At 44.3% G+C, this 25,135-nt stretch overlaps 1 protein-coding gene across 6 annotated transcripts in view; it reads right to left on the reverse strand.

Annotated features, from left to right (window-relative positions):
* Positions 1–220: 220 nt before the first annotated feature.
* Positions 221–25,135, reverse strand: part of ca12 (carbonic anhydrase XII) — a 94,146-nt gene continuing 69,231 nt past the window's right edge. For 3 of the 6 annotated variants that reach the window (XM_072553308.1, XM_072553306.1, XM_072553307.1), the window contains 2 exons: positions 21,140–21,226; positions 7,720–17,160 (listed from right to left, as the gene is read on the reverse strand). In XM_072553308.1, coding sequence (XP_072409409.1) covers positions 17,082–17,160; positions 21,140–21,226 — 166 coding nt within the window. In that variant the 3' untranslated portion in view covers positions 7,720–17,081. Of the gene's footprint in view, positions 2,238–7,719; positions 17,161–21,139; positions 21,227–21,532; positions 21,694–25,135 lie in introns of those variants that run through there. The other 3 variants (XM_072553309.1, XM_072553310.1, XM_072553311.1) reach the window with 3 other exon arrangements.

Here is a 25,135-nt window from a genome sequence, read left to right on the forward strand (position 1 = left end):
ACTTGTCCTTATCACCCTTCTTAAACAGTGGCACACATTAGCCAACTTCCAGTCTTCCGGCACCTCACCTGTGACTATCAATGATACAAATATCTCAGCAAGAGGCCCAGCAATCACTTCCCCAGGTTCTCACAGAGTTCTCAGGTACACCTGATCAGATCCTGGGGATTTATCCACCTTTATGCTGTTTTGGGGAAAATCATCAGTCTCAGAGTGAGAGTCAGGGTTCAACGACAGAGTTTATTGTAGAAGGAAATACCAGAGCTCCAGGAGAGGATGACACTAACAGCACATTTCAAGACACTCTCAACTCAGAGCACATGTCAAGACACTTTTATACATGTTGTGATATAATAGGTCAGTGATGAGGTTATTGTCTTTGTAACATAGTTTGTTTGTTGTAAACATTGCAGAATTGTTGATAGTTTCGATGTAGTCATTGTCAGTTCCAGAGCAGCCTTTGTTAATTTCACTGCGGTCGTTGTCAGTTTCAGTGTAGACATCGTCAGTTTCAGTGTCTGCATAGATGTTCATTGCTGTAGTAATGGGCACTAATCGCTCTTCCTGAGAAGGACAATTACTGCAGCCCTGGATATTAGCATTTCGTATTGAATCCGTATCAAGCTGTTAGCATTTCTGTAAGAGGTGTTGGCTGGACCCAGTCACCCCGGCAGGCAGTGTTCATTATTCATGTGTATTCTCTCCCCCATCCACCTTAAACTAATCAACTGGGCTGTGACTGCATTGTGCTGGCATTTTGACCCCAGGCAGTATCTGTGTTTGCTCTGCTGTCCCTCTCTCTATATTGTGATCCAGCGGCCATCTTGTGTGTCCATGTGCCAAGTGTCACTCTGCCCCGTGCCATCTCCCACTTCACTCCCCTCTTTGTGGTCAAGGAGGCGACTTCGAAGATCCCCCGCAGACCACCCAATTTACATGTAGAGTTAGGTCATCTCTAGAAGTGCCTCCTCCCAAGGGGTATCATGGAATGCCAATTTCATTGGTGGCTCTTCTGTGGTGACACTCACTGCTGGTACAGTTCTTGTCAGATGCACCTTACAGCAGAGCTTTAAACACCTGAGGCCCACTCAGAATACTAGCATGAGTGCAATGAGGAGAACTATCCTGTGTGCCAAATAGGGTCCCAAGATTTACCTAGCAACCAATTTAGCCAGCTGTTTGTAATTGTGGTTCTTTGTCAAAAATTATCTAGCTGGTCTTGGATATTCCTGATGGATTCTGTAATGTTATAAGACTCATCAACAACATGGGTGATACAGTTGTCACCAATAATTGTACAAACTCACCCTTGTTGTGCTCATTGATAATGCTGTGTACAGTCTGAGTTCAGCCAACTCTGTCTTAATTGCTTCCAGAGCTTTTGAGGTATTATTGCCTCCGATAGTCAGGCTACATACAAGGTAATTTCGGTTTTTAGCACTGATGACCTCTGCTGCACCCCCCAAAGATAGAAATCCCAGAAATCCATACTCCAGTCATGACCTGCCTGTCAGCACAGAACTCCTGACTGATGGAGTGGGTCACTATCCTTCTCTGAACATGTCCCCCACTGGGGCATGGCACAGTAAGGGGCGCAATTGTCCCTACCACGAACACTTTTGGGAGGTCTGGGGTGTCTGTCACTTAAGTCCCCTTAAATAGAAAAACAAATCCCTTCGCTTCTCGGTAACATACATTGTCCTGCCCTTCCGTCTGTCTGTCCACCCATGTCACCCCTGATCCCTTGGGTGCCATCCCACCTGGTAAGTGTCAAATGGGTATGTCCATGTGGCAGAGCTGACGTGGGTGCCATTGCACTGACCACATATGAACTGCGGGTGCAGATAAACTGTCCCCTGGTGACCCTGCCTGTATTTCCCTTTACATGCTGCTCCCAAGGTGTCTACTGTATACAGGTCATGAGGGGTCCACACCGGGGTAGCCACAAATAGGGACTCCACTGATCGCACCAGTGGGTAGCAGACAGTTCAGTTCCCATTGCAAACTTAGGCGGGTTTTATAGAAGAGGTTATCTTCAAATCCTGACATGCCCCCAACAGTCGCGACACTTAAACACAGTGAAATATATACAGGTATATACATTTTGCAGTTAAAATAAAGTTAATAGTCAAAGTCTTTCATCAGGAAGTGCAGTTGTGCTTCTGTGTGGTTTATTCTGTTGTGTTCTCTGAGCTCCTCTCCTGGGTGACTGTCTTGTCTGCTTTTGCTGCTTGTACCTGGAGAATGATCATTAGTTTGGTCACAGGAGTCTTTAAACGGTTTTAGTTGGGTCCATGTGCCTTTCCCTTTAATATCTACGCAGGCACACTTTATTACCATGTCGTATGGCCCATCCCATTTTGGGGCAAAGCCTGGTTTGACGAGCAGTGCTTGCACCAGGACACGGCTTCCTGCTGCTGGGACATCAAGGAAGATTTACAGTTCCTCTGCCTTGTCCTTTTTGTCCTGTTTATCAATTACAGATTTCCACATCCCTTTCAATTGGGTGCTTAATTCTATCACATACTGCTAAATTTTGTCTTTTAGTGAACCCACATCGGTGCCACTTGTGATTATTGTCCCTGGCACTTGCATTGCTTGCCCGGTCATTACTTTATATGGTATTAGCCCGGTTGCCTGATTCATGGTGGCTCTCAATCTCAGTAGTCTGGTTGGCAGCACTTCAGCCAGTGTTCCACCTGAGGTTTCACCTTAGCTAAAGCATTTTTGAGCGTTCTATTCATTCTCTCTACCATCCCTGAGCTCTGGGAGTGATAGGGAATGTGAAATTTCTGTATAATGCCGAGTAATTAGCAGGCAGTGTTCATGACTTTTTCTGTAAAATGTGTCCCTTGGTTGGAGTCAATCTGATGAGGTACTACCCACCTCAGGATTACCTCCTCCGCTAATATTGTAGCTACAGTGGTCACAGTGCAGCTTTTGGTCAGGAATGCCTCTATCCACCAGTGAATTGATCTATGATGACCAGGCAGTACATTTTCCCACGGGAGGGTGGTAGTGACCCTGTAAAATCTATCTGAAGGTGTTCCCAGGGTCCCCTTGGTCTGGGCTGGTGTCCCATCCTAACTTTTATGTGTCTCCCTGGGTTATGTTGTGCACAAACCATGCATTTCCAAACCATGCAGTACTTGGCCACATCTCTTCACATTCCCTTCCACCACCACTCTCTCCCTAGGCTTGCGATCATGGCCTCGCTGCCTATATAGGAGAGTCCGTGGTGCAGTTCAAACAATGTGTTCTGTATAGACACTTGGTGCTACCACCTGTCTGCTTGCTTCCAGCCACCATCCTCCCCTTTGGAGTTACCTGTGTGGACTGACTTCCATCAATCCTCCCAGACATAACTGTTTCTAACTTATCATTTACCACGGCCCATCCTGTTCGGGGCGACCCTGCTATGTATTTTTGTGACCCATCCACAAGGAGGGTCTCCTCAGCTGTGTCTAGGGGGGTATCCTTTACTTGCCCCCTATCCTCATCCCCATCTGTATCCCCACAGCTGTGTGGTTCCCCTGTGCCTGGAATTCCCTCAGCTGGGTTTTCTCCCATATCCCTGACTATTATCATGGACTGATTTAGGGGTAAAAGGACTGCCTCCCACTTTGCCCTTTCATATTGGAGATGACCCTCAGTTTCCCTGTGTTTAGTATCCTACTAGGGTGTGTTTAGTGTGGAGGATGCCATCCCCTGTCATTACGATGGGCTCACTAACCCTAATGGCCCAAGCAGCACAGTCCAAGGCTGCTATGCACCTGGGCAACCCGGTGACTACTGGCCCTTCTGTAGTTGAGTAGTACCCACGGGCCTTCTCCTATTACCATGGTCTTGGGTGACCCCTGCAGAGTAAAACCCTCCCTCATTATTACAGAGGATGTGAAAATCCTCACTGGGCTCTGGAAGCCCAAGCCCAGGGGCCGATATGAGTCGAGTTTTAAGCTGACTGTATGCCCCCTCCTGTTCTGGGCCCCAGGTTACAGGTTCCAAGGTGGGCTTGCCTCTTTTAATTAGTCTCTGGATTGGTTCAGCCAATTTTGTGAACTCGGATATAAAGCTCCGACTGGAGTTAAATAGCCCCGTGACCTCTCTGACTCCCCTGACATTGTGGCATCTGTTGGATTGCCTTCTTGCGGTTGTTGGGCGTTCCTTTCAGTCCCTGGTATAAGACTTGTGTTTTGCCAATCTGTGCATTTGTGGGGCTGCCTTTTAACACTGCGGTTGGCAATTCCTAGCCCTAAAACTACCTGGTGTCCTAACTCGGACTCTGAAGCATTTAGGATATCACCTACATATTGGAGGGCAGTGCTACTCTCTTTAGGATGTCGCTCATCACTCTGTGAAAAATAGTGGGGCTGTTGTGGAACCCTTGTGGCAGGCGAGCCCATGTATACCTCCCATGTACACTGCCCATGTATACTGCCCATGTATACTGGCGAGCCTATGTATACTGCCCATGTATACTGGCGAGCCCATGTATACCTCCCATGTATACTGCCCATGTATACTGCCCATGTATACTGGCGAGCCTATGTATACTGCCCATGTATACCTCCCATGTATACTGCCCATGTATACTGCCCATGTATACTGGCGAGCCTATGTATACTGCCCATGTATACTGGCGAGTCCATGTATACTGCCTACCCCTTACTGTAACAGCGAATTTATTCTGGGACTCAGGGTGTAATGGGAGAGACCAGACCCCATTGGCAATGTCTAAAACAGTAAAAATCTCGTGTACGGGATGGTGAAGGGGTCTGCTACAATGGGATGCAATTTGCGGGTGACATTTTCTAGTCCTGTATAATCAATGGTGAGCCTATAGCTCAGGGTTTATTACTGGCCACGCTGGGGAATTAGTTGTACTTGTGGTTTCTTTCAGGATTCCCTGTCTCACTCGTCCTTTCACTATCTCCACAACTGCTCGTTCTGCTTTGGGTTTTAGTGGGTATTGCGGTGGGGCTTATGCTCTGGTCCGGGACCCCTTATCGGGTTTATGTTAACAAGACCTGTATCTAACTTTGTTCCTGCCCATGCTCTGGGGACGGAGGTGCAAATGGCTTCGAATGTTCAATGTTCCAGTCCCTACTGGTGACTGGAGACACTTTAATGTTTTAAGGATCCCTGTAAGTTTCCTAATCTCAGTGTTCTGACCGATCTGTCTGGGCCAAATCAATTTGCCTTTTGCACAATTGATTAGAACATTATATTCTCTCATGAGATCATAGCCTATTATGGTGTCTTCATTATTTTGGTATACATAGGGGATATATCCATGGGGATATATTTGTTATTTATTTCTACAAGGATAGTTTCGCTTCGCTTTTATCCCCTCCTACCCCAGTTTAATGAATCATTTTATTTGCGTGGGACAAGGGTAGGTTTGTGATGGATACAGCTGCTCCTATGTCTATTAGCATCTCACATTTCCTCCCTCCTATTACTGCAGGTACGTAAATTCTCCTCTCCCTCACCCTCATGAATAGGGCAGGTGGTTGTCACCTCTGCTGACCTTGGGATTTCTGTGGTTCCACGGTGTTCTGGGTGGTGTTTGGGGGTGCCCTGTGCTTTTCCCAGCACACTGCTTCTATTCTGTTGCAGTGGCTACAGTATTTTATATTGTTCCCTGGTCTATCTCCTACTTGTGCAACCCTACACTCTCTGGTAAAGTGACCCTGCGCACAGTGTATCAGGATCGGTTTATTCTACCCTCGCCTCCATTACAGTAGGCTGCTTTGTCAGGTCTTGCCTTTATCTCAGGAGCTTCTCCCTCTTGTATCCCGCTAGACCACTCGACTAGGTCATCATAATCCTGGGACATTATCACTCCCATTTTCAGGATGGCTTGGTGGGTGCTAGAAAGCCCATCTCTAAAAGCTTGGATGAATGCCCGGTCCGCCCGATCTGGATTTGCTGCCCTGAGCATTCCTGATAGACCCTAAATAATCATTCCCCACAGTCAGAGACTCCTTCCCCTTTAAGTTGCTTAGTGTTCGTGATCGTGCTCCAGATTGTGGGATCATTTCCTAGCACCCTCTGGATTTCCTCTTTAATGTCGGTGAAGGGGGCCTGCTGGTATCTATCTCAGCTGTCAGGGCAATGGCATGTGCCTACCGTTCTCCCCTAAAGTCTCAGGCTGCTGTGGCATCGGGTCCAGCTACCTGTCTCCAATTGGCTGCTGGGCAAGCTGCCCGGACCAGCTGGTGTATGTCCCTCAGGTGTAGTTAGTGTCTTATCCATACACTATCCAGCTCTTCCCAGTATCTGGTGTTTGTGCTCCGGGGCTGTAGTTTGCCCAGGGAGGCCATAATCTGATGCCACTCCCCTGGGGTGAAGGGTTTATAATTCACTTTGGGCTGTAAGTCTGTTCCTCCTCTAGTAACTGGCGCTAAGTTATACTCTTGCATGGGTTGTCCAACAGAGGGAGCAGTTGTTCCCTGCTGGACGGTCTCGTAGGGAGAAAGCGAATCCACGTCTGAATGTTTGTGCACCTTTCTTAGCTCTGTTTCAAACTCTTGTATTCTATCGTCCAGCTGTTTAACTTGTTCCTGGCCCTTTCTCCACCTACTCGTTCAATTCGGCCCGATAATTGGTATACTAACATTGCCCCTATCTTTTTAGTTTTATTCTGTTTCTACTTATCTATCCACTCTCTGTCGTGCTAATGTCTGGGATGGATCCCAACCACTCTTCTTAATTTCCTCTGTCAACCCTTGTCTGTCTGCCTTGTATTTCTCAATAAGGGAACCTGTAGTATACCCCCTTAAAACTTTGATCTGCCATTTCGCAGATTGTGTACCCCTGGATACCACCAACAGTAAAGTGTTCCTAATCCAATGGGGACTTTGCTCCCCCTGTCCCAGCACCGTCTGTACGACTGTAGCAATCTCCTAGCAGGGTGTGCTCTCTACCGATGGGACTCTTTACTCTCCCGGCCACCTCTACTGATCCAACGCCTCCTGATAGGCCCAGAAACCTACCTCTAGCCTGGTTAGCTGTCTACCCATGGGACTCTTTACCCTCCCGGCCATCACCACTATTCAAGCTCTGTTGTTCTACTATGGACTGACAGGGTATCATGGTTACTTACAGTGTCCATGCTCCCCACCTTGGTAACGTGTGCTCCACTGAGGTTTGGCTCTTGGTCAGAGTGATCAGTTCCTCTTCCTCACTACATTGGAAGTTACAAGTACAGACAGCACCCAAATTTTAACTTAAACTTTAACTGGACTCTGTGTTGTTCGTCCTGACAGAGTCCAGTGTTACCTAACATTGTCACGTGTGCTTCACAGCTCCTAATGCCCTTGGCGCATCAATTCCCATTTCAATTCCCTACCTTCGCGTGGGTGGTCAAGCCCTCTTAACAACCGGTTAGGTGCAGGGCTTTTGAGACAGACACTACATTGTCCTCAAGCTGTTTCTGCACAAGCAATAGGTTCTTACAGGTTAATACAGTAAACACTTATTCTCCACAGACATTCAGCTAATTGTTTTTAACTCAATATTGTAGCAAATTAGACGCTAAAATCAGTATATCTTTTAAACTCTATCCTTGGCCCGGTCTGATTCTTCCCATTTGCAGGTACAAACTGGTTCTTACCCCGGCTTCCCGATCGTGGCCTTTGATCAGGGCACCAGTAATAAGACCCCTGCTCACAGCGAAAATTGTTGCGGGGAAAATCACCAGCCTCGGAGTCAGCGTCGGGGTTCAATGACAGAGTTTATTGCACAAGGAAATACAATTGCAAGGGAGAGCACAGTGGTCAGCTACGAGTCTTCTCTCGACCCTGAGCACATGTCAAGAAACATTTAGATTAGATTAATAGATTCCGTACAGTGTGGAAACAGGCACTTCGGCCCAACCAGTCCACACCGTCCCTCCAAAGAGTAACCCACCAGGACCCATTCCCTCTGACTAATGCACCTAACACTATGGGCAATTTAGCATGGCCAATTCACCTAACCTGCACATCTTTTGGAGTGTGGGAGGAAACCGGAGCACCCAGAGGAAACCCACACAGACACAGGGAGTGTGTACAAATTCCACACAGTCTGCCCAAGGCTGGAATTGAACCTGGGACCCTAGTGCTGTGAGGCTGCAGTGCTAACCACTGAGCCACCATATGATACAATAAGTCAGTGATTAGGTCATTGTTGCTGTAACGTAGTTTGCTTGTTGTAAACATTGCAGAATCGTTGATAGTTTCGATGTCGTCATTGTCAGTTCCAGTGCAGCCTTTGTTACTTTCACTGCGGTCATTGTCAGTTTCAGTGTCTGCACGGATGTCCATTGCTGTATAATGGGCATTGATTGCTCTTCCTGAGAAGGATAATTACTGTAATTTTGTATTGAATAAGTATCAAGCTGTTAGCATTTCTATAAGAGGTGTTGGCTAGACCCAGTCACCCCAGCGAGCAGTGTTCGATACTCATGTGTATTCTCTCTCCCGACCCACCTTTAACTAATCAATTAGGTTGTGAGTGCATTCTGCTGGCATTCTGGTGGCTCCAGGCAGTGTCTGTATTTGCTCTGCTGTCTCTCTCCATGTTGTGTTCTGGTGGCCATCTTGTGTGTCTGTGTGCCTAGTGTCATCCTACCCCATGCCATCTCCCACTTCAATGTGTTTCACGATTTGGATGTGAGCATAAGAGGTACAGTTAGTAAGTTTGCAGATGACACGAAAATTGGAGGTGTAGTGGACAGCGAAGCGGGCTACTTCAGATTACAACAGGATCTTGACCAGATGGGCCAACAGGCAGAGAAGTGGCAGATGGAGTTTAATTCAGATAAATGCGAAGTGCTGCATTTTGGGAAAGCAAATCTGAGCAGGATTTATACACTTAATGGTAAGGTCCTAGGGAGTGTTGCTGAACAAAGAGACCTTGGAGTGCAGTTTTATAGCTCCTTGAAAGTGGAATCGCAGGTAGATAGGATAGTGAAGAAGTCATTTGGTATGCTTTCCTTTATTGGTCAGACTACTGAGTACAGGAGTTGGGATGTCATGCTGCGTCTGTACAGGACATTGGATAGGCCACTGTTGGAATATTGCATGCAATTCTGGTCTCCTTCCTATCGGAAAGATGTTGTGAAACTTGAAAGGGTTCAGAAAAGATTTACAAGGATGCTGCCAGGGTTGAAGGATCTGAGCTACAGGGAGAGGCTGAACAGGCTGGGGCTGTTTTCCCTGGAGCGTCGGAGGCGGAGGGGTGACCTTATAGAGGTTTACAAAATCATGAGGGGCATGGATAGGATAAATAGACAAAGTCTTTTCCCTGGGGTCGGGGAGTCCAGAATGAGAGGGCATAGGTTTAGGGTGAGAGAGGAAAGATATAAAAGAGACCCAAGGGGGCAATCTTTTCACACAGAGGGTGGTACGTGTATGGAATGAGCTGCCAGAGGACGTGGTGGAGGCTGGTACAATTGCAACATTTAAGAGGCATTTGGATGGGTTTGTGAATAGGAAGGGTTTGGAGGGATATGGGCCGGGTGCTGGCAGGTGGGACTAGATTGGGTTGGGATATCTGATTGGCATAGACAGGTTGGACCGAAGGGTCTGTTTCCATGCTGTACATCTCTATGACTCTATGACTTTAAGACATCCAGCACCTCTTCCTCTGTAATATGGACATTTTTCAGTGTGTCACTATGTATTTCCCTACCTGTTCTATCTTCCATGTCCTTCTCCACAGTAAACACTGACGCAAAATACTCATTCAGTATCTCCCCCATCTCCTGTGGCTCCACACAAAGGCTGACTTGCTGATCTTTGAGGAGCCCTATTCTCTCCCTAATTACCCTTTTGTCCTTAATGTATTTGTAAAAACCCTTTGGAGTCTCCTTAACCCAATTTGCCAAAGCTATCTCATGTCTCCTTTTTGCCCTCCTGATTTCCCTCGTAAGTATACTCCTTCTGTCCTTATACTCTTCTAAGGATTCACTCGATCATTCATACCTGACATATGATTCCTTCTTTTTCTTAACCAAACCCTCAATTTCTTTAGTCATCCAGCATTCCCTACATCTACCAGCCTTTCCTTTCATCCTGACAGGAATATACTGTCTCTGGATCTCGTTATTTCTGAAGATTTCTCATTTTCTAGCCATCCCTTTACCTGCGAACATCTGCCCCCATCCGGCTTTTGAAAGTTCTCACCTAATACCGTCAAAATTAACCTTCCTCCAATTTAGAACTTGAACTTTCAGATCTGGTCTATCCTTTTCCATCACTATTCTAAAACTAATAGAATTATGGTGACTGACCCAACTGGGCGAAGTCACAGCATCAAAACAGATAAGTGCATAGTTTTAACTGTCACCTTGCTGTAAATCTACAATAGTGATTAGAGTGGGTTCTTTCTTGATTATATGTTTTGTTGAGATCTGCCTCTTGATTAGATTTTTAAAATATAAGCCATAAGTATGAAGTTAGCCTGAAGCAGTATTTTTTGTGGAGCAAGAAGACGGTTCAATTTTCTGGGTCTGTAGATTGTGAAGGAGCAAAGATGGTCTTCAGTAAAGTCATACACTCATCTTGTCGGATATGGGACTTTAAGGAGAGTTTACATGTTACTGAGGATTATGTCTTGCGAATCCTATCAGATTGAATGGATCGGCTGGAGTGACAGAAGCAATGAGGAATTTACAAGAGCAAGGGGGTGTGATGGATGGCCATTATAGGAAGGGAGAAAGGCTGCAGATACCGTCTTGGGTTAACTCCAGGAAAAGTAGGAGAGATAGGTAGTGCAGGAGTCTACTGTGGCTATCCCCATTTCAAATAGGTGTGCTATTTTGGAAAAAAAAAGGGCGATGAACTCTCAGGGAAATCAGTCAAGTTTTTAGTATCAAGGCAGCCTTTACTGTAATGAGGGGTACGTCGGGTTCCAAGTGGTCGATTGTGATAGGAAACTCTCTAGTCAGAGACACAGATAAACGTTTGTGCAGTCAGCAGTGAAAAATCAGAATGATGTGTTGATGTCCTGGTAACAGGGTCAAGAATTCTCAGAGAGGGTACAGAATGTTCTCAAGGGGGAGAGGGACCAGCAGGAGGTCATTGTACACATTGGAACCAATGACATAGGAAGGGAAAAGGATGAGATTCTGAAGGGAGAATATGGAGTGTTAGGCATGAATCCTCGAGAGTAGTAATATCTGGATTACTCCCGGTGCCACAAGCTAGTGAGGGCAGGAATAAGAGGATAGAGCAGATGAATGTGTGGCAGAAGAGCTGGTGTATGGGAGAAGAATTCACATTTTTGGATCATTGGAATCTCTTCTGGGGTAGAAGTGACCTGTACAGGAAGGATGGATTGCACCTGAATTGGAAGGGGATTAATATACTGGCAGGGAGATTTGCTAGAGCTGCTCAGGAGGATTTAAACTAGTTAGATGTGTTGTGTGTGTGTATGTGGTGGGGGGGTTGGCATGGGACCCAGGGAGATACTGAGAAAAGAGATCAATATGAGACTGGTAAAGTTGAGGAAAGAAGCAAGTCAAACAGTCAGTGCAGGCAGGGACAAAGCAGAGAACGCGCTAGGACTGATAATATAAACTGTGTTTACTTCAATGCAAGAGGCCTAACAGGGAAGGCAGATGAACTCAGGGCATGGTTAGGAACATGGGACTGGGATATCATAGCAATTACAGAAACGTGGCTCAGGGATGGACAGGACTGGCAGCTTAATGTTCCAGGATACAAATGCTACAGGAAGGATAGAAAGGGAGGCAAGAGAGGAGGGGGAGTTTTGATAAGGCATAGCATTACAGCTGTACTTGAGGATATTCCTGGAAATGCATCCAGGGATGTTATTTGGGTGGAACTTAGAAATAAGAAAGGGATGATTACCTTATTGTGATTGTATTATAAACCCCTTAATAGCCAGCAGGAAATTGAGGAACAAATTTGAAAGGAGATTTCGGTTATCAGTAAGAATAATAGGGTGGTTATGGTAGGGGATTTTAACTTTCCAAACATTGACTAGGACTGCCATAGTGTTAAGGGTTTAGATGGAGAGGAAGTTGTTAAATATGTACAAGAACATTTTCTGATTCTTCTGGAAAGTGTGAAAATAGATATGTCCCCTGGGCCAGATGGGATTTATCCTAGGATTCTCTGGTAAGTCAGGGAGGAGATTGCAGGCTTTGATCCTTATGTGATCATTGTCTACAGGAATAGTGCCAGAACACTGGAGGATAGCAAATGTTATCCCCTTGTTCAAGAAGGGGAGTAGAGACAACCCTGGGAATTATAGACCAGTGAGCCTTACTTTAATTGTGGGTAAAGTGTAGGAAAAGGTTATAAGAGATAGGATTTATAATCATCTAGAGAGGAATAAGTTGATTAGGAATAGTCAACACGGTTTTATGAAGGGTCGGTCATGCCTCACAAACCTTATTGAATTCTTTGAGATGGTGACCAAACAAGTGGGTGAGGGTAAAGCGGTTCATGTGGTGTACATGGATTTCAGTAAAGCATTTGATAAAGTTCCCTACAGCAGACTATTGCACAAAATACGGAGGCATGGTGATTTAACGGTTTGGATAGCTGAAAGAAGACAGAGGGTTCTCATGGGAAATGTTCATCCTGGAGTTCACTTACTAGTGGTGTACTGCAAGGATCTAGTTTTAGTCCACTGCTTTTCGTCATTTTTATAAATAACCTGGATGAGGGCATAGAAGAATGGGGTAGGAAATCTACGGATGACACTCAGGTCGGTGGAGTTGTGGATAGTGCCGAGGAATGTTGCAGGTTACAGAGGGGCATCTATAAGCTGCAGAGCTGGGCTGAGATGTGGCAAATGGAGTTTAATGTGGAAAAGTGTGAGGTGATTCACTTGGGAATGAGCAACAGGAATAAAAAGCATTGGGCTAATAGTAAGATTCTTGGCAGTGAGGGTGAGCAGAGAGATCTCAGTATTCATGTAATTAGATCCCTGAAAGTTGCCACCCAGGTTGATAGAGTTGTTAAAAAGACATATGTTGTGTTAGCTTTTATTGGTAGAGTTGGTAGAGTTTTGGAACCATGAGGTCATGCTACAGTTGTACAAAACTCTGGTGTGGCCACATTTGGAGTATTGCATACTGTTCTGGTCACCATGTTATAGGAAGGATGTGGAAGCTTTGGAGAGGGTTCAGAGATTTACTAGGATGTCACCTAGTATGGAGGGAAGGCCTTATGAGGAAAGACTGAGGGACTTGAGACTGTTTTTGTTTGACAGAGAGGTGACTTAATTGAGACATGTAAGATAATCAGAGGGTTAGATAGGGTGGACAGGGAGAGCCTTTTTCCTTGGATGATGATGGTTAGCAAAGGGGACATAGTTTTAAATTGAGGGGTGATAGCTATAGGGCAGATGTCAGGGGTAGTTTCTTTACTCAGAGTAGTAGGGGCATGGAATGCCTTGCTTGACAACTTTAAGGGTGAATGGATAAAACATATGGATGGTAATGGAATAGTGCAGGTTAGATGGACTTCAGATTGGTTCCAAAGGTTGATGCAACATTGAAGGTCGAAGGGCCTGTACTCTGCTCGAATGTTGTATAATTCATTCATGTAAACTGTTTAATGCAAAGAGATGTCCCCAAAACAGGGCTTCCTGATCCAACTTCTCTTAACTCTTTAAAAAAACAGGTTTTATTCTGCATTCTAGTTCTACTGTACACTTAACAATTCCTCTACTCAAGTTCAGTATTCTAAAATCATACTGGAATCACAAATTATTTCATTACTATTGCATCTTTGCTTATAGAAGGTCACTTTGCACATAAGCACACTAACTTGAAAAGTGGGAAACAACTTATGCTTCATAACCTTCCAAGGCCAAGTTATTTGTCTTGGAAAGTCTGCCGCTGCACGATACTAAGAAGTTTGATTAGTAACACTCCAAAATGTTCAACATGTAACTTTCAACACCCTTACTTAACAAAAGTGGAAAAATCTGTCCTGAAAAAGCTTCAGTTGATTCCCAGCATTTGCGATAGATTTGTAAATATCAATAACAGTTACAAAAATGGGGTTTGTTTCAGGGTTTAACTCCTGGATGACCAAACTTTCATTTTTAAATCGTGCTGTCTTGTTCTGCACTCCCCATCAGGGAAAAATTGCCTATACCTGAGCAGTTATTCGACTTGACAACTATCTCAACAATGGGATTTCAATTTAGCTCAGTTGGCTGGATGGTTGGTTTGCAAAGCAGTGTGATGTTAAGGGTGTGGGCTCAATCCCCAAACTGGCTGAGGCTATGGAGGACTATCCTTCTCAACCTCTCGCTTTGCCTGAGGTGTGATGGCCCTCAGGTTAAAAACCTCTCTCTAACGAGAGAGCAGCCCCCTGGTCTGGTAGGACTATGGCAATTTGACTTGATCTTAACAAAACAGCAAAACAGAAACAAAATTACAGTGTGGCTTTTTGTTGGAAAAGTACATTTACATTTTCAGTTGCAACACAGAAAAAGGTCAACCTGCTCTGCAGCTCTCTGCCAATGGCTATGATCCAGATAAGCTTCCTCCCACCTCACTTTAGAAGAAATTTCTTTACTCAACTCACTATTACAGGGAGCATTTAAAACATAATTGGAAGCTGTACAAACATGAGTGCGAAGGGAATAGAGGAACGTGATTTAGATGTGGAAAGATGGGAGGAGGTTCAAGTGGAGTATGGACTAATTGTCTTTCTGTGCCATATGTCCAATGTGACTTAGTGTTCAATTTCATCTCACTGCTAACATAACCCTGTTCTCTGTGGTTTATCTACCTTCACCTTAAATGCATCATATGAGTTTAAAATATGTAACAGAATGAAATCAAATTATGAAGGTCTCTAAAATCCAAAGAAGGGAATCTGGTTAGATAATTTTAAGGAGTACAAAGACAGATTAGATATGAAAAAATGGTTTTATAAGTTAAATGTACACAATATACAGAAAAACTAAGACAAGTTGTGAAAGCAAAAGCTGTTTAAAATGTTAATGGCAGTAAGTATTGTATAGAGTAGTGATATGTACATTTGGAAGAAGGGAAGATGACCAATGATTGTATTGACCATTCTTATTCAAGACAGGCAAATGGCACAAAGACTTTGCATTGGTCTTCAATCTCAAAGATGTCATTCAACTGATGGAATTAGGTTGCACTGACAACCGTTATGCTTGTTCTTAACACAAACATCAACATTGTTTTGAATAAAATGATGCAGCAGGCTGCTGGTCCAGCCGAGGATCCTGAGGAGATGGGATAGTTCATATGCAATCCCCAAGTCTATTATCTTTAAATGCTCAAAACAGGTGAGGCTGAGTTTCCTCATTGTGAGCGGTGGGTAAGGCAGCCACATTTTGGCAGTAGGAGTGGAGAATGGAAATGGGAGGTGTAATTCTCACTGTGCTGCATTCAGGTTGGGAAAGAAAGGCAAGAAGTCTTCACATGGAAGTGGACATTAAAAACAAGAAAACTCTGTCAGAAATCAAAACTTCTTTAACAAATGCACCGAGACTCAGAATTTCTATTAAACTTCAGATAGATTCCAGTGAGGGAGAAAGAGACACAGTGGTGAGTTGAGTCTCTGTCTGTCCCTCACAAAGATTTTTAAAGTTGCCAACTCTCCAGGATTGACCTGGAATATCCAGGGATTGAAAATTAATCTTCAGGACAATGCAATGAGCAGCATCCAGGAGGATAATTGATGTATTAGAATTTTAAGGAGTTGTTATTAAAACATAACATTGGGATATTCTTCAGTAAAGGTTAAAGACAAGAACTCAGTAAAGGTCAAAGTTTTACACAAAATGACACAAGGTTGCTAGGTGCTAAACCCTACCAAATTTCATCCCAGCTCCATCTACAAGTTTACCGATGACACCACCATTGTAGGCTGGATCTCAGACAAAGGACAGCACAATGGCTCAGCGGTTAGCACTGCTGCCTCACAATGCCAGAGACGCGGTGTTCAATTCCAGCCTTGGGCGACTCTCTGTGCGGAGTTTGCATGTTCTCCCTATATCTGTGTGGGTTTCCTCCGGGTTCTCTAGTTTCCTCCCACAATCCAAAGATGTGCAGGTTAGGTGGCTTGATCATGCTAAATTGCCCATAGTGTCCAGGGATATGCACGTTAGGTGAATTAGTTCTGAAAATGTGGGGTTTCAAGGATAAGGCAGGGGCTGGGCAGGGTTTGGGTGGGGTGCTTTTCGGAGGGCGAGTGTGGACTCAATGGGCCAGCTTCCACACATCAGGGATTCTATGATGAGACTGAATACAGGAAAAAGATATAGAGCTTGGTAGCATGGTGTAAAGATAACGTCAGCAAAACGAAAGAGCTGGTCATTAACTACAGGAAGTAAAGTTGAGGGCATGTCCTTATTTACATCGATGGAGTTGAGGTGGAGATAGTTCTCAGGATGACTATAACTAACAATCTGTCCTGGTCCACCCACATTGATGCAATGGTCAAGAAAACACAACAATGCCTCAACTTCCTCAGGGGGCTAAAGAAATTCTGCATGTCTATGAAAACTCTTAGCAATTATTATAGATGCACTATTCCAGTGCATCACAGCTTGTTATGGCAACTGCTCTGCTCAGTTGTGAACACAGCCCAGTCCATCACACAAGCCAAACTTCCAACCATTGACTCCCAATATACCTTTTGCTGTCTTGAAAAGGTAGCCAACATAATCAAAGACCCCTCCCAATCCAGTTACAATCTCTCCAACCTCCTCCATCGGGCAGAAGATACAAAATGTTAAAAACATTGACTAACAGATCCAAGAATTTGCTGCTGTTATTAGACTTCTGAAAGGACCTTTCAAATTTACTGTTGACTTTGGTCTTGGTGAACCTTCTCTGCGGCCATAACATTGTACTCCTTGTTCTGTCCTATCACCCTAATGCACTTTGTATGGTATGATCTGCCTGTACTGCATGTAATACAAAACTTTTCACTCTATCTAGGAACAATGTGACAAAATAAATCAAATTATAAATCAACTCAAATTGCTGCTGCTATATCCTCAGTCGTCTGTACTGACCATCACCACTAAACTATTTCCAGAATATATTTAATCAAGTTTGTGATTCATGCTTGTGAAAGCTCATCTTCTTTGTTGGTCGCCAGCTTGTAAGTAACTCCATTATTTTCAGTTGTTTTATCAGCTCTGCAATAACAAGATGTATATTAAGTGAAAACAAAATACACACCAAGAGCAACAAAGATCTAATTTATTAATCTTATCCTACATTTTACACAGCTCTCCCAAAAATCCTTAACCAAAGCAAAAGAGGATGGGTGTGAGGGGTTTTATTGTTTGAAAGATCAAAGAATGAAGAGTGATTTTGACACACGAGAAGAGATGGAGTAGAGGTTTATTAATTCGGGAGGATTGAAGATCCGGACTACAAAACAACTTGGCTCTACACTTTTGGAATGATTTGAAGGTATTGGAAAGGCAGCAGAAAAGATTCATGAAATTGTTTCCAGGGCTGAGGAATTCAGTTATGTAAAATTGATTTTTAAAAAAGCTGGGACTGTTTTTACTGGAGAAAAGATGATTAAGAGGACATTTGACCGAAGTATTCAAAACCATAAGGGGATCTGTGTAGGGTAGAGAGGGAAAAAGCGCTGACACTCATGAAAGGATTGAAAATTGTGAGGGCACAAATGTAAATGAATTGATAGAAGAAACAAAACAAACATGAGATAATCTGGAATCCAGGGGTCTGGAACGCATTGCTTGAAGGTGCACTGGTTCAACTCAAACATTGAAAAGGGATTTTGGCTGTTAGGTTAGAAGGACAGATGGACAGAGATTCAGTGGCAGCCATTTAAGGGAATGTTTCAGAATACCCAGAATAGATACATTCCAACAACTAATGCGCAATCTGTGACTAATTAGAAACGCTGAAGATCTTATGAGACTAAAAGGGAAAAAAAGTATATCGTTGTGCAAAGATAGGAGGCACTAATATAAGATATAACAGAGTATAAAAAAGACCAAAAATTAACCAAAAGGGAAAAATTAGAATAAGATAGCAAGCTAGCAGCATATTGGTGAGATTCAAAGACTGGCTCACTAACAGGAAGCAGATTTGGTGAAATAGGTCTTTATAGATTGGCAAAATGTAACAGGTGATGTTACACAGAGATTAGCACAGAGACCTCAACTTTTTCCAATGATGTATATTGAATGACTTATTTAAAGATTGATAGAATCTCCACAGTGCAGAAAGTGGTTATTGGCGGTGCTCGGACCCGACGTAGTGCACCGGTTGGAGGATGCTCAGGTGTGCGGTGGGATCCCGTCCGCGCTCACCCCAGCCCGGACGGAATTTCACATTGGCCCCAAGGTCCCGTACTTCCCATGGGAGCCTGTGCCCCACAACCTGAGCCGCTTCCGGAATTTTAATTTTGTCCCTTTTAAGGACGTAAAAAGGCGGGCCTTGTATAGACTGCTGCTGCACACTGTCCACCTCTTCTCCCTCATCCACCGTCCGGACACGACTTGGCGTGCCCATTTGCCACCGGGCGGTGGGGATCCCCAGTGGGAGTCCTCCCCAGTGGCTCTCTACGTGGGAGTCCTCCCCCTTTCTCTCGGGGATCTGGGGTGGGGGTTGCTGCACGCAGCAGTCCCCTGCAACTGCAGATTGCAGTGGTTCACGGACTCCCAGCCCGACTGCTTGTTCTGTGGCGCTGCGGAGTCCGTGGACCATGTATATATTGGGTGTGGGCGTTTGCACTCCCTTTTTGATTTTCGTAAAAACCTCCTTCTCTGCTTTTGGTTGCACTTCAGTCCCATGCTCCTGATCTTCGGGCACCCGGTACGGAGGAGGGACGGCAGGTCTGAAGACCTCCTCGTGGGTCTGCTCCTGCCTGGGCCTGGCCAAAGTGGCCATCAACAGGTCCAGGCAGCGGGCCGTGGAGGGGGTCGTTAGAGCCCGGGTGTCCTTGGAGAAGGAGCATGCGGTGTCCACCAACACCCTGGAGTCGTTCAGGGAGAGGTGGGCGCTGCAGGGAGTGGAGTGCATTATTTCCCCGTCCAACTCTATTTTGATTTAATCCCTGCCCTCCCCTTCACTGTTTGATCACACAGTATTGCCCTTTGATGTGAAGGGCACTGCTTGTCACTGGCCACTCGGGTGTTTCCTATCTTCCTGGTGGTGGAAATTGAATAAAGATTCATGCACCTTGTGTCTTTCACTGTGTCTCAAATCTGCACACACACAACATGGGTGCTGGGGAAAAAATAAGCACTACCGCAGTTAGGCGGTAGTGTGGGGGTTAATATATTTATAAAAAAGAGAAAAAAAATCAAAGAAGAAAAAGAAAAAAAAACAGAAAGTGGTTATTTGGTCCATCAAGTCTGAACAAATTCCCCAAAGAGCATCCCACTGAAATCTAGTCCCCCACTGTATGCCCACACTTCCTGTGGCTAATCCACCTGGCCTGCACATCTTTGGACTGTGGGAGGAAATCCACACAGATGCAGGGAGAACATGCAAACTCTACACAGACAGTTGCCCAAGGCTATGATTGAACCGGAATCCCTGGCACTGCTAACCAGTGAGCCATTGTGCCACTTTGAACAGGTTGAAGGTATTCTTGCCAAATCTTCTGAAAACACAGACTGGTAGGAAAGTAAGATTTGAAGAGGACATAAGGAGGCTACAGGTACAAGTAGATAAACTGAGTGAGTGAGTAGGCAAAGATGTGGCAAATGGAGTACGATATTGGAAAATATGAAATTGTCTTTTTTGGCAGAAAGAATACAGAAGAAAAATTATCAAAATTTTGAGATTGCAGAACTCTGAGCTGCAGTGAGATCTGGAATCCTTATGCAAAAATCACTAAAGGCTAGCTTGCAGGTATTTGGCAATAATTAGGAAAACTAATAGAATATAATCATTTACCACAAGGGGAATACAAAAGTAGGTTATGCCTCAATTATACATGGCATTGGTGAGACCACACCTGGAGTACTGTGTGCAGTATGGTCTCTTCATGTAATGAAGGTAGTAAATTCATTGGAAACAGTTCACAGAACGTTTACTGGACTAAAGCTTGAATTAGGACAGCAGGTGAGCTTGTTTTATGAGGAACAATTGGACAGATTGGGCTTGGATCCACTGGAGTTCAGGAGACTAGGAGGTGATCATTGAAACATGCAACAAACAAGAGGGTGAATGAGGAGAGGACATTTCTGCTTCTGAGAGAGTTTAGAATGAGGTGATACTGTTTAAAAATCAAGAGTCATTCATTTAAAACAGAGATGAGACAAATTGTTTTTTATTAATGATGTGGAGGTGCCAGTGTTGAACTGGGGTGGACAAAGTTAAAAATCATACAACATGAAGTGATAATCCAACAGATTTATTTGGAAGTACAAGCTTTTGGAGCACTGCTCCTTCATCAGGTAGCTCGTGAGGTAGGATCATAGAACACAGAATTAATAGTAAAAGGTGAAAGTATCATATAACTGATGTGATGTATTGAACTAAGTTGCTATTAAGTCATTCATCACTTAGAATGGATTGCAGGTTTTGATTAATTAATATGTAAATCCCAGAACTTTTCTCAAGTCAAATTCCAGGGTAACTTAAGATTTTAAAAAACAAAGGTGACATCTCAGCTCAGACAATGCATTAAAGGTTTGAGGTTAGAGTCTGTCTGTGTTCCAACCTTAAGTCTATATCCAAGGTAGGAATTTATAAAATGTCACATAGACTGACTGCAGATTGTGTGCTTTTAAACAAAATAGAATGTAACTGCAAATACAAATTTGCAAATGCAAGTTCACCCAATAGACTTATGCATGCTTGTGAGGGAGAGAGTGAGACTGTGAGTGAGAGAGTGTGTGTGCGTATGTGCATGCGTGTGTGTGTGCGTGTGACAGAGTATATGTTTGTGAGAGGGTATGTGCATGAGTGCGTGTGTATAGTGTAGTGGGGTCACCTGTAGTGTGACTTGAACCCAAGATGAAGCCATCCCCATGTGTACCAAACTTGGCTATCAGCCTCTGCTCGGCCACTCTGTGTTGCTGCATAACCTGACGTCTGCCTTGGAGGATGGTCACCTGAAGATCTGAGGCCGAATGTCACTGACCACTGACGTGTTCACTGATGGGGAGGGAACATCCTCACCTGGTGATTGTTGCATGGTGTCCATTCATCCGTTGTTGTAACATTTGCTCGGCCTCACCAATGTACCATGCTTCGGGGACTTCTTGCCTGCAGCGTATGAGATAGACAACATTGGCCAAATCACATGAGTACTTGCTATGCACGTGGTAGATGGTATCCCCACGTGTAATAGTGGTATCCATGTTGACACTCTGACACGTCTTGCAGTGGTTGCCGTGACAGGTGTGTGTGATGTTGTGGTCGACGTTGTCCTGAAGGCTGGGCAGTTTGGGCCCCTGACAGGTCATATCTCGTGTCTGTCTCCTGAGGAGGTCATTATGGTTTCTCGTCGAAACTGGTAATCGATGAGTTGGGCATCGTATCCTGTTCTTATGAGGGCGAGCTTCAGCACCTTCAGAAACTTCAGCACCTTCTCGATGCCCAACTCATCGATCACCAGTTCCAAAGTGGTACAGCCAGAAATCGTAATGACCGCCTCAGGAAACAGACACAGGGTACCCTTCGTTGTCTAGTACTTCCTGGAAGTGGCAAAACTGCTCCACGTTCTTCACAGCCTGCAATACATTATTGATGAGGATGAGTACCTCACAAAGATCTTCCCTATGCCTCCACCTCTTGCCTTTAAACAATATCCAGACCTTAAGCAGACCATTGTTCGCAGCAAACTGCCCAGCCTTCAGGACAATATCGACCACAATACCATACATGCCTATCAGGCAACCATTGCAAGACGTGTCAGAGTGTCAACATGGATACCACCATTACACATAGGGGACACACCCACCACGTGCGCAGCAAGTACTCATGTGACTCGGCCAATGTTGTCTATCTCATATGCTGCAGGCAAGGGTTCCCCAAGGCATGGTACCTTGGCGAAACCAAGCAGATGCTATGCCTCTCATCATCTTGTACACCTTTATTAAGTCACCTCTCATCCTCTTTCACTCCAATGAGAAAAGCCCTAGATCCCTCAATCCTTCTTCATAGACATGCCCTCCAGCATCTGGTAAATCTCCTCTGCACCCTCTCTAATGCTTCCACATCTTTCCTATAATGAGGTAACCATTAAACCATTGAACACAATATTCCGAGTGTGGTCTAACCAGGGCTTTATAGAGCCGCAGCAGAACCTTAAGGGTCTTAAACTCAATTTCCCCACTAATGAAAGCCAACACACCACATGCTTTTTTAACTTAGCTGACAACTTTTATGGACATGTAGCCCAAGGTCCCTCTATTTCTCCACACTGTCAAGAATTCTGCCTTTAACGCTGAATTCTAATTTCAAATTGAACCTTCCAAAATGAATCACTTCATACTGCCAGGTTGAATTCCATCTGCCATTTATCAGCCCAGTTCTGCATCCGGTCAATGTGCCATTGGAATCTACAACAGCCCTCCACACTATCCACCACTCTACTAACCTTTGTGTGATCAGCAAACTTACTAACTCACCCTTCCATTTCCTCATCCAAGTCATTTATAAAAATCACAAACAGCAGATCCCTGCAGAACACCACTGGTCACCGAGCTCCAGCCTGAATATTTCCCATCTACTACCACTCTCTATTTTCTATGGGCCAGCCAATTCTGTATCCAGACAGACAGGTTTCCCTGTATCCCATGTTTCCTTAATTTATGAATGAGGCTACCATGGGGAACCATATCGAATGCCTTGTTAAAATCCATGTACACCACATCCATTCTGGGAAGTTCCCTCTCAGCTGGCAAATGTTTCAGCAATCAAGGACCTTCGGCTGACTGCTGCCCAAGGTGGACTTTGGGATGCGAGCAGTGCAGAGTCACCAAGCAGAAGCTGATAGTCACGTTTGGTACCAGTCAGGATGGCCTCAACCAGGATCTTGGGTTATGTCACACAAAAGGTGAGCCCACTACATTATACACGCACATACACACACACAGACACACACACACAGACACACACACTCTCTCTCTCTCACACACACACACACACACACACACATTCTTTCACTCTCTCTCTCTCCCTCACACACAATCGCACACAAAAGTCTATGGGGTGAACTTGCATTTGCAGATTTGTATTTGCAGTTTTTTTGTTCAAAAAGCACACAATCTGCTGACAGTCAGTCCACATGAAATTTTATAAATTCCTACCTTGGATATAGAACTGGTCTGACTCAAGATTGGAATACAAACAGACTCTTAACCTCACACCTTGAATACATTGACTGAGCTGAGATATCACTTTTTTTTAAAAACCTTAAGTTATCTCGGGAATATGATTTGAATTGCATATTAATTAAATGAAACATGCAACTCATTATAAGTGATAAAAGACAGCAATTTACGTTTGTTCAATACATCGCATCATTTGTATGATACTTTGATCTTTTACCATAAATTCTGTATCCTATGATCCTGCCCTACTAGCTACCTGATGAAGGAGCAGCACTCTGAAAGCTTGTACTTTCAAATAAATCTGTTGGAAAGGTTTTACAGCAAAAATAGATAGACAGATCTATCTCCCAGTAAACAAGGGAGGTGAAAATGATTCGGGGTTGGCAGGAACGTGAATTTAACATTATAATCATATCAGTGATGATCTTACTGAATGGCAGAGTAGGCTCAAGTAATTGAATATTCTTCTTCCATTTCTGTATGTTTTTATGTATTTGAAAAGGAGGATTGTGCAATCCCAGGGAGAACGACAGTGAGAAAATGGCACTAAGTCAGCTGCTTGTTTAGACAGACCGGATAGAATGGCCTCCTTTTGCATTGTAACAATTCTGGGATTGGCAAATGGAAAACAATATAGGAAAATGTTCATTTTGGCAGGAAGAATAAAAAGTAACATATTGTCTAAATGATGAGACGTTGCAGAGTTCTGAGATGCAGGGGCTTCTCGGTGCCCAAGTGCATGAATCAGGGAAGGTCATTATGTGGGTACAGCAAGTATCAGGAAAGCTAACAGAATGTTATGACTTATCGTGGGAGAGTTGTTATGCTTCGGTTATACAGGGTATTAGCAAGACTGCAGCTGGAGTTCTGTGTACAAAATCCATGATACTAATGGAAGAATATTAATGTGTTAGAAGCAGTTCACAGAAGATTTGATTAATTACTTAGTGTGGAAACAGGCCCTTCGGCACAACAAGTCCACACCGACCCTCCGAAGAGCAACCCACCCAGACCCATTCCCCTCTTCATCTAACACTACGAGCAATTTAGCATGGCCAATTCACCTAACCTGCACATCTTTGGACTGTGGGAGGAAACCGGAGCACCCGGAGGAAACCCACATAGACACGGGGAGAATGTGCAAACTCCACACAGACAGTTGCCCCAGGTAGGAATTGAACCCAGGTCTTTGGCGGTGTGAGGCAGCAGTGCTAACTACTGTGCCAGCCACTTTGGGAGACTAATATCTGAAATGAGTGGGTTGACTTGTGAAGAAAGGCTAGACAGGCTTGGCTTGTATCCTCTGGAGTCTAGAAAAGTCAGGGGTGACTAAATTAAAATAGGAGACTTGACCAGGTGGTTGTTGAAAGGATGTTTTCCCTTGTTGGAGAATCTATGATTTTAGGGTCATAGTTTAAAAATAAAGTGGTTGCCTATTTAAGACAAAGATGAGGAAACGTTTTTCTCTCAAAGGATCTCTCTCTCCATCTCTTTGAAATTCCCTTCCTCAAAAGGTGCAGAGAGGGAATTAAGGCAGAAGTAAATTGATTCTTGATTACTAAGGAAGCTGCAGTTGAGGTTAAAATCAGATCAGCCATGATCTTATTGAATGTCAGAGGAGGTCAAAGGGCCCAAATTCTTCTTCATATATTTGCATTTTTTGTGCCTTCAGTTGCCTAGGCCACAAGCCCTGGAATTCCCAACTCAACCTCTCTGCATCCTGACTAATTTACTTCCCTGACCAATAATCTGTCGTAATATCTCTTAAATAGCTCCATGTTGGATATGAGGAAAAAAAAATTCTGATACAAACATCTCCTTTGATTACAAAGCGTCC

The sequence above is a fragment of the Chiloscyllium punctatum genome, chromosome 33, assembly GCF_047496795.1.
Source record: "Chiloscyllium punctatum isolate Juve2018m chromosome 33, sChiPun1.3, whole genome shotgun sequence".
NCBI classification, from domain to species: domain Eukaryota; kingdom Metazoa; phylum Chordata; class Chondrichthyes; order Orectolobiformes; family Hemiscylliidae; genus Chiloscyllium; species Chiloscyllium punctatum.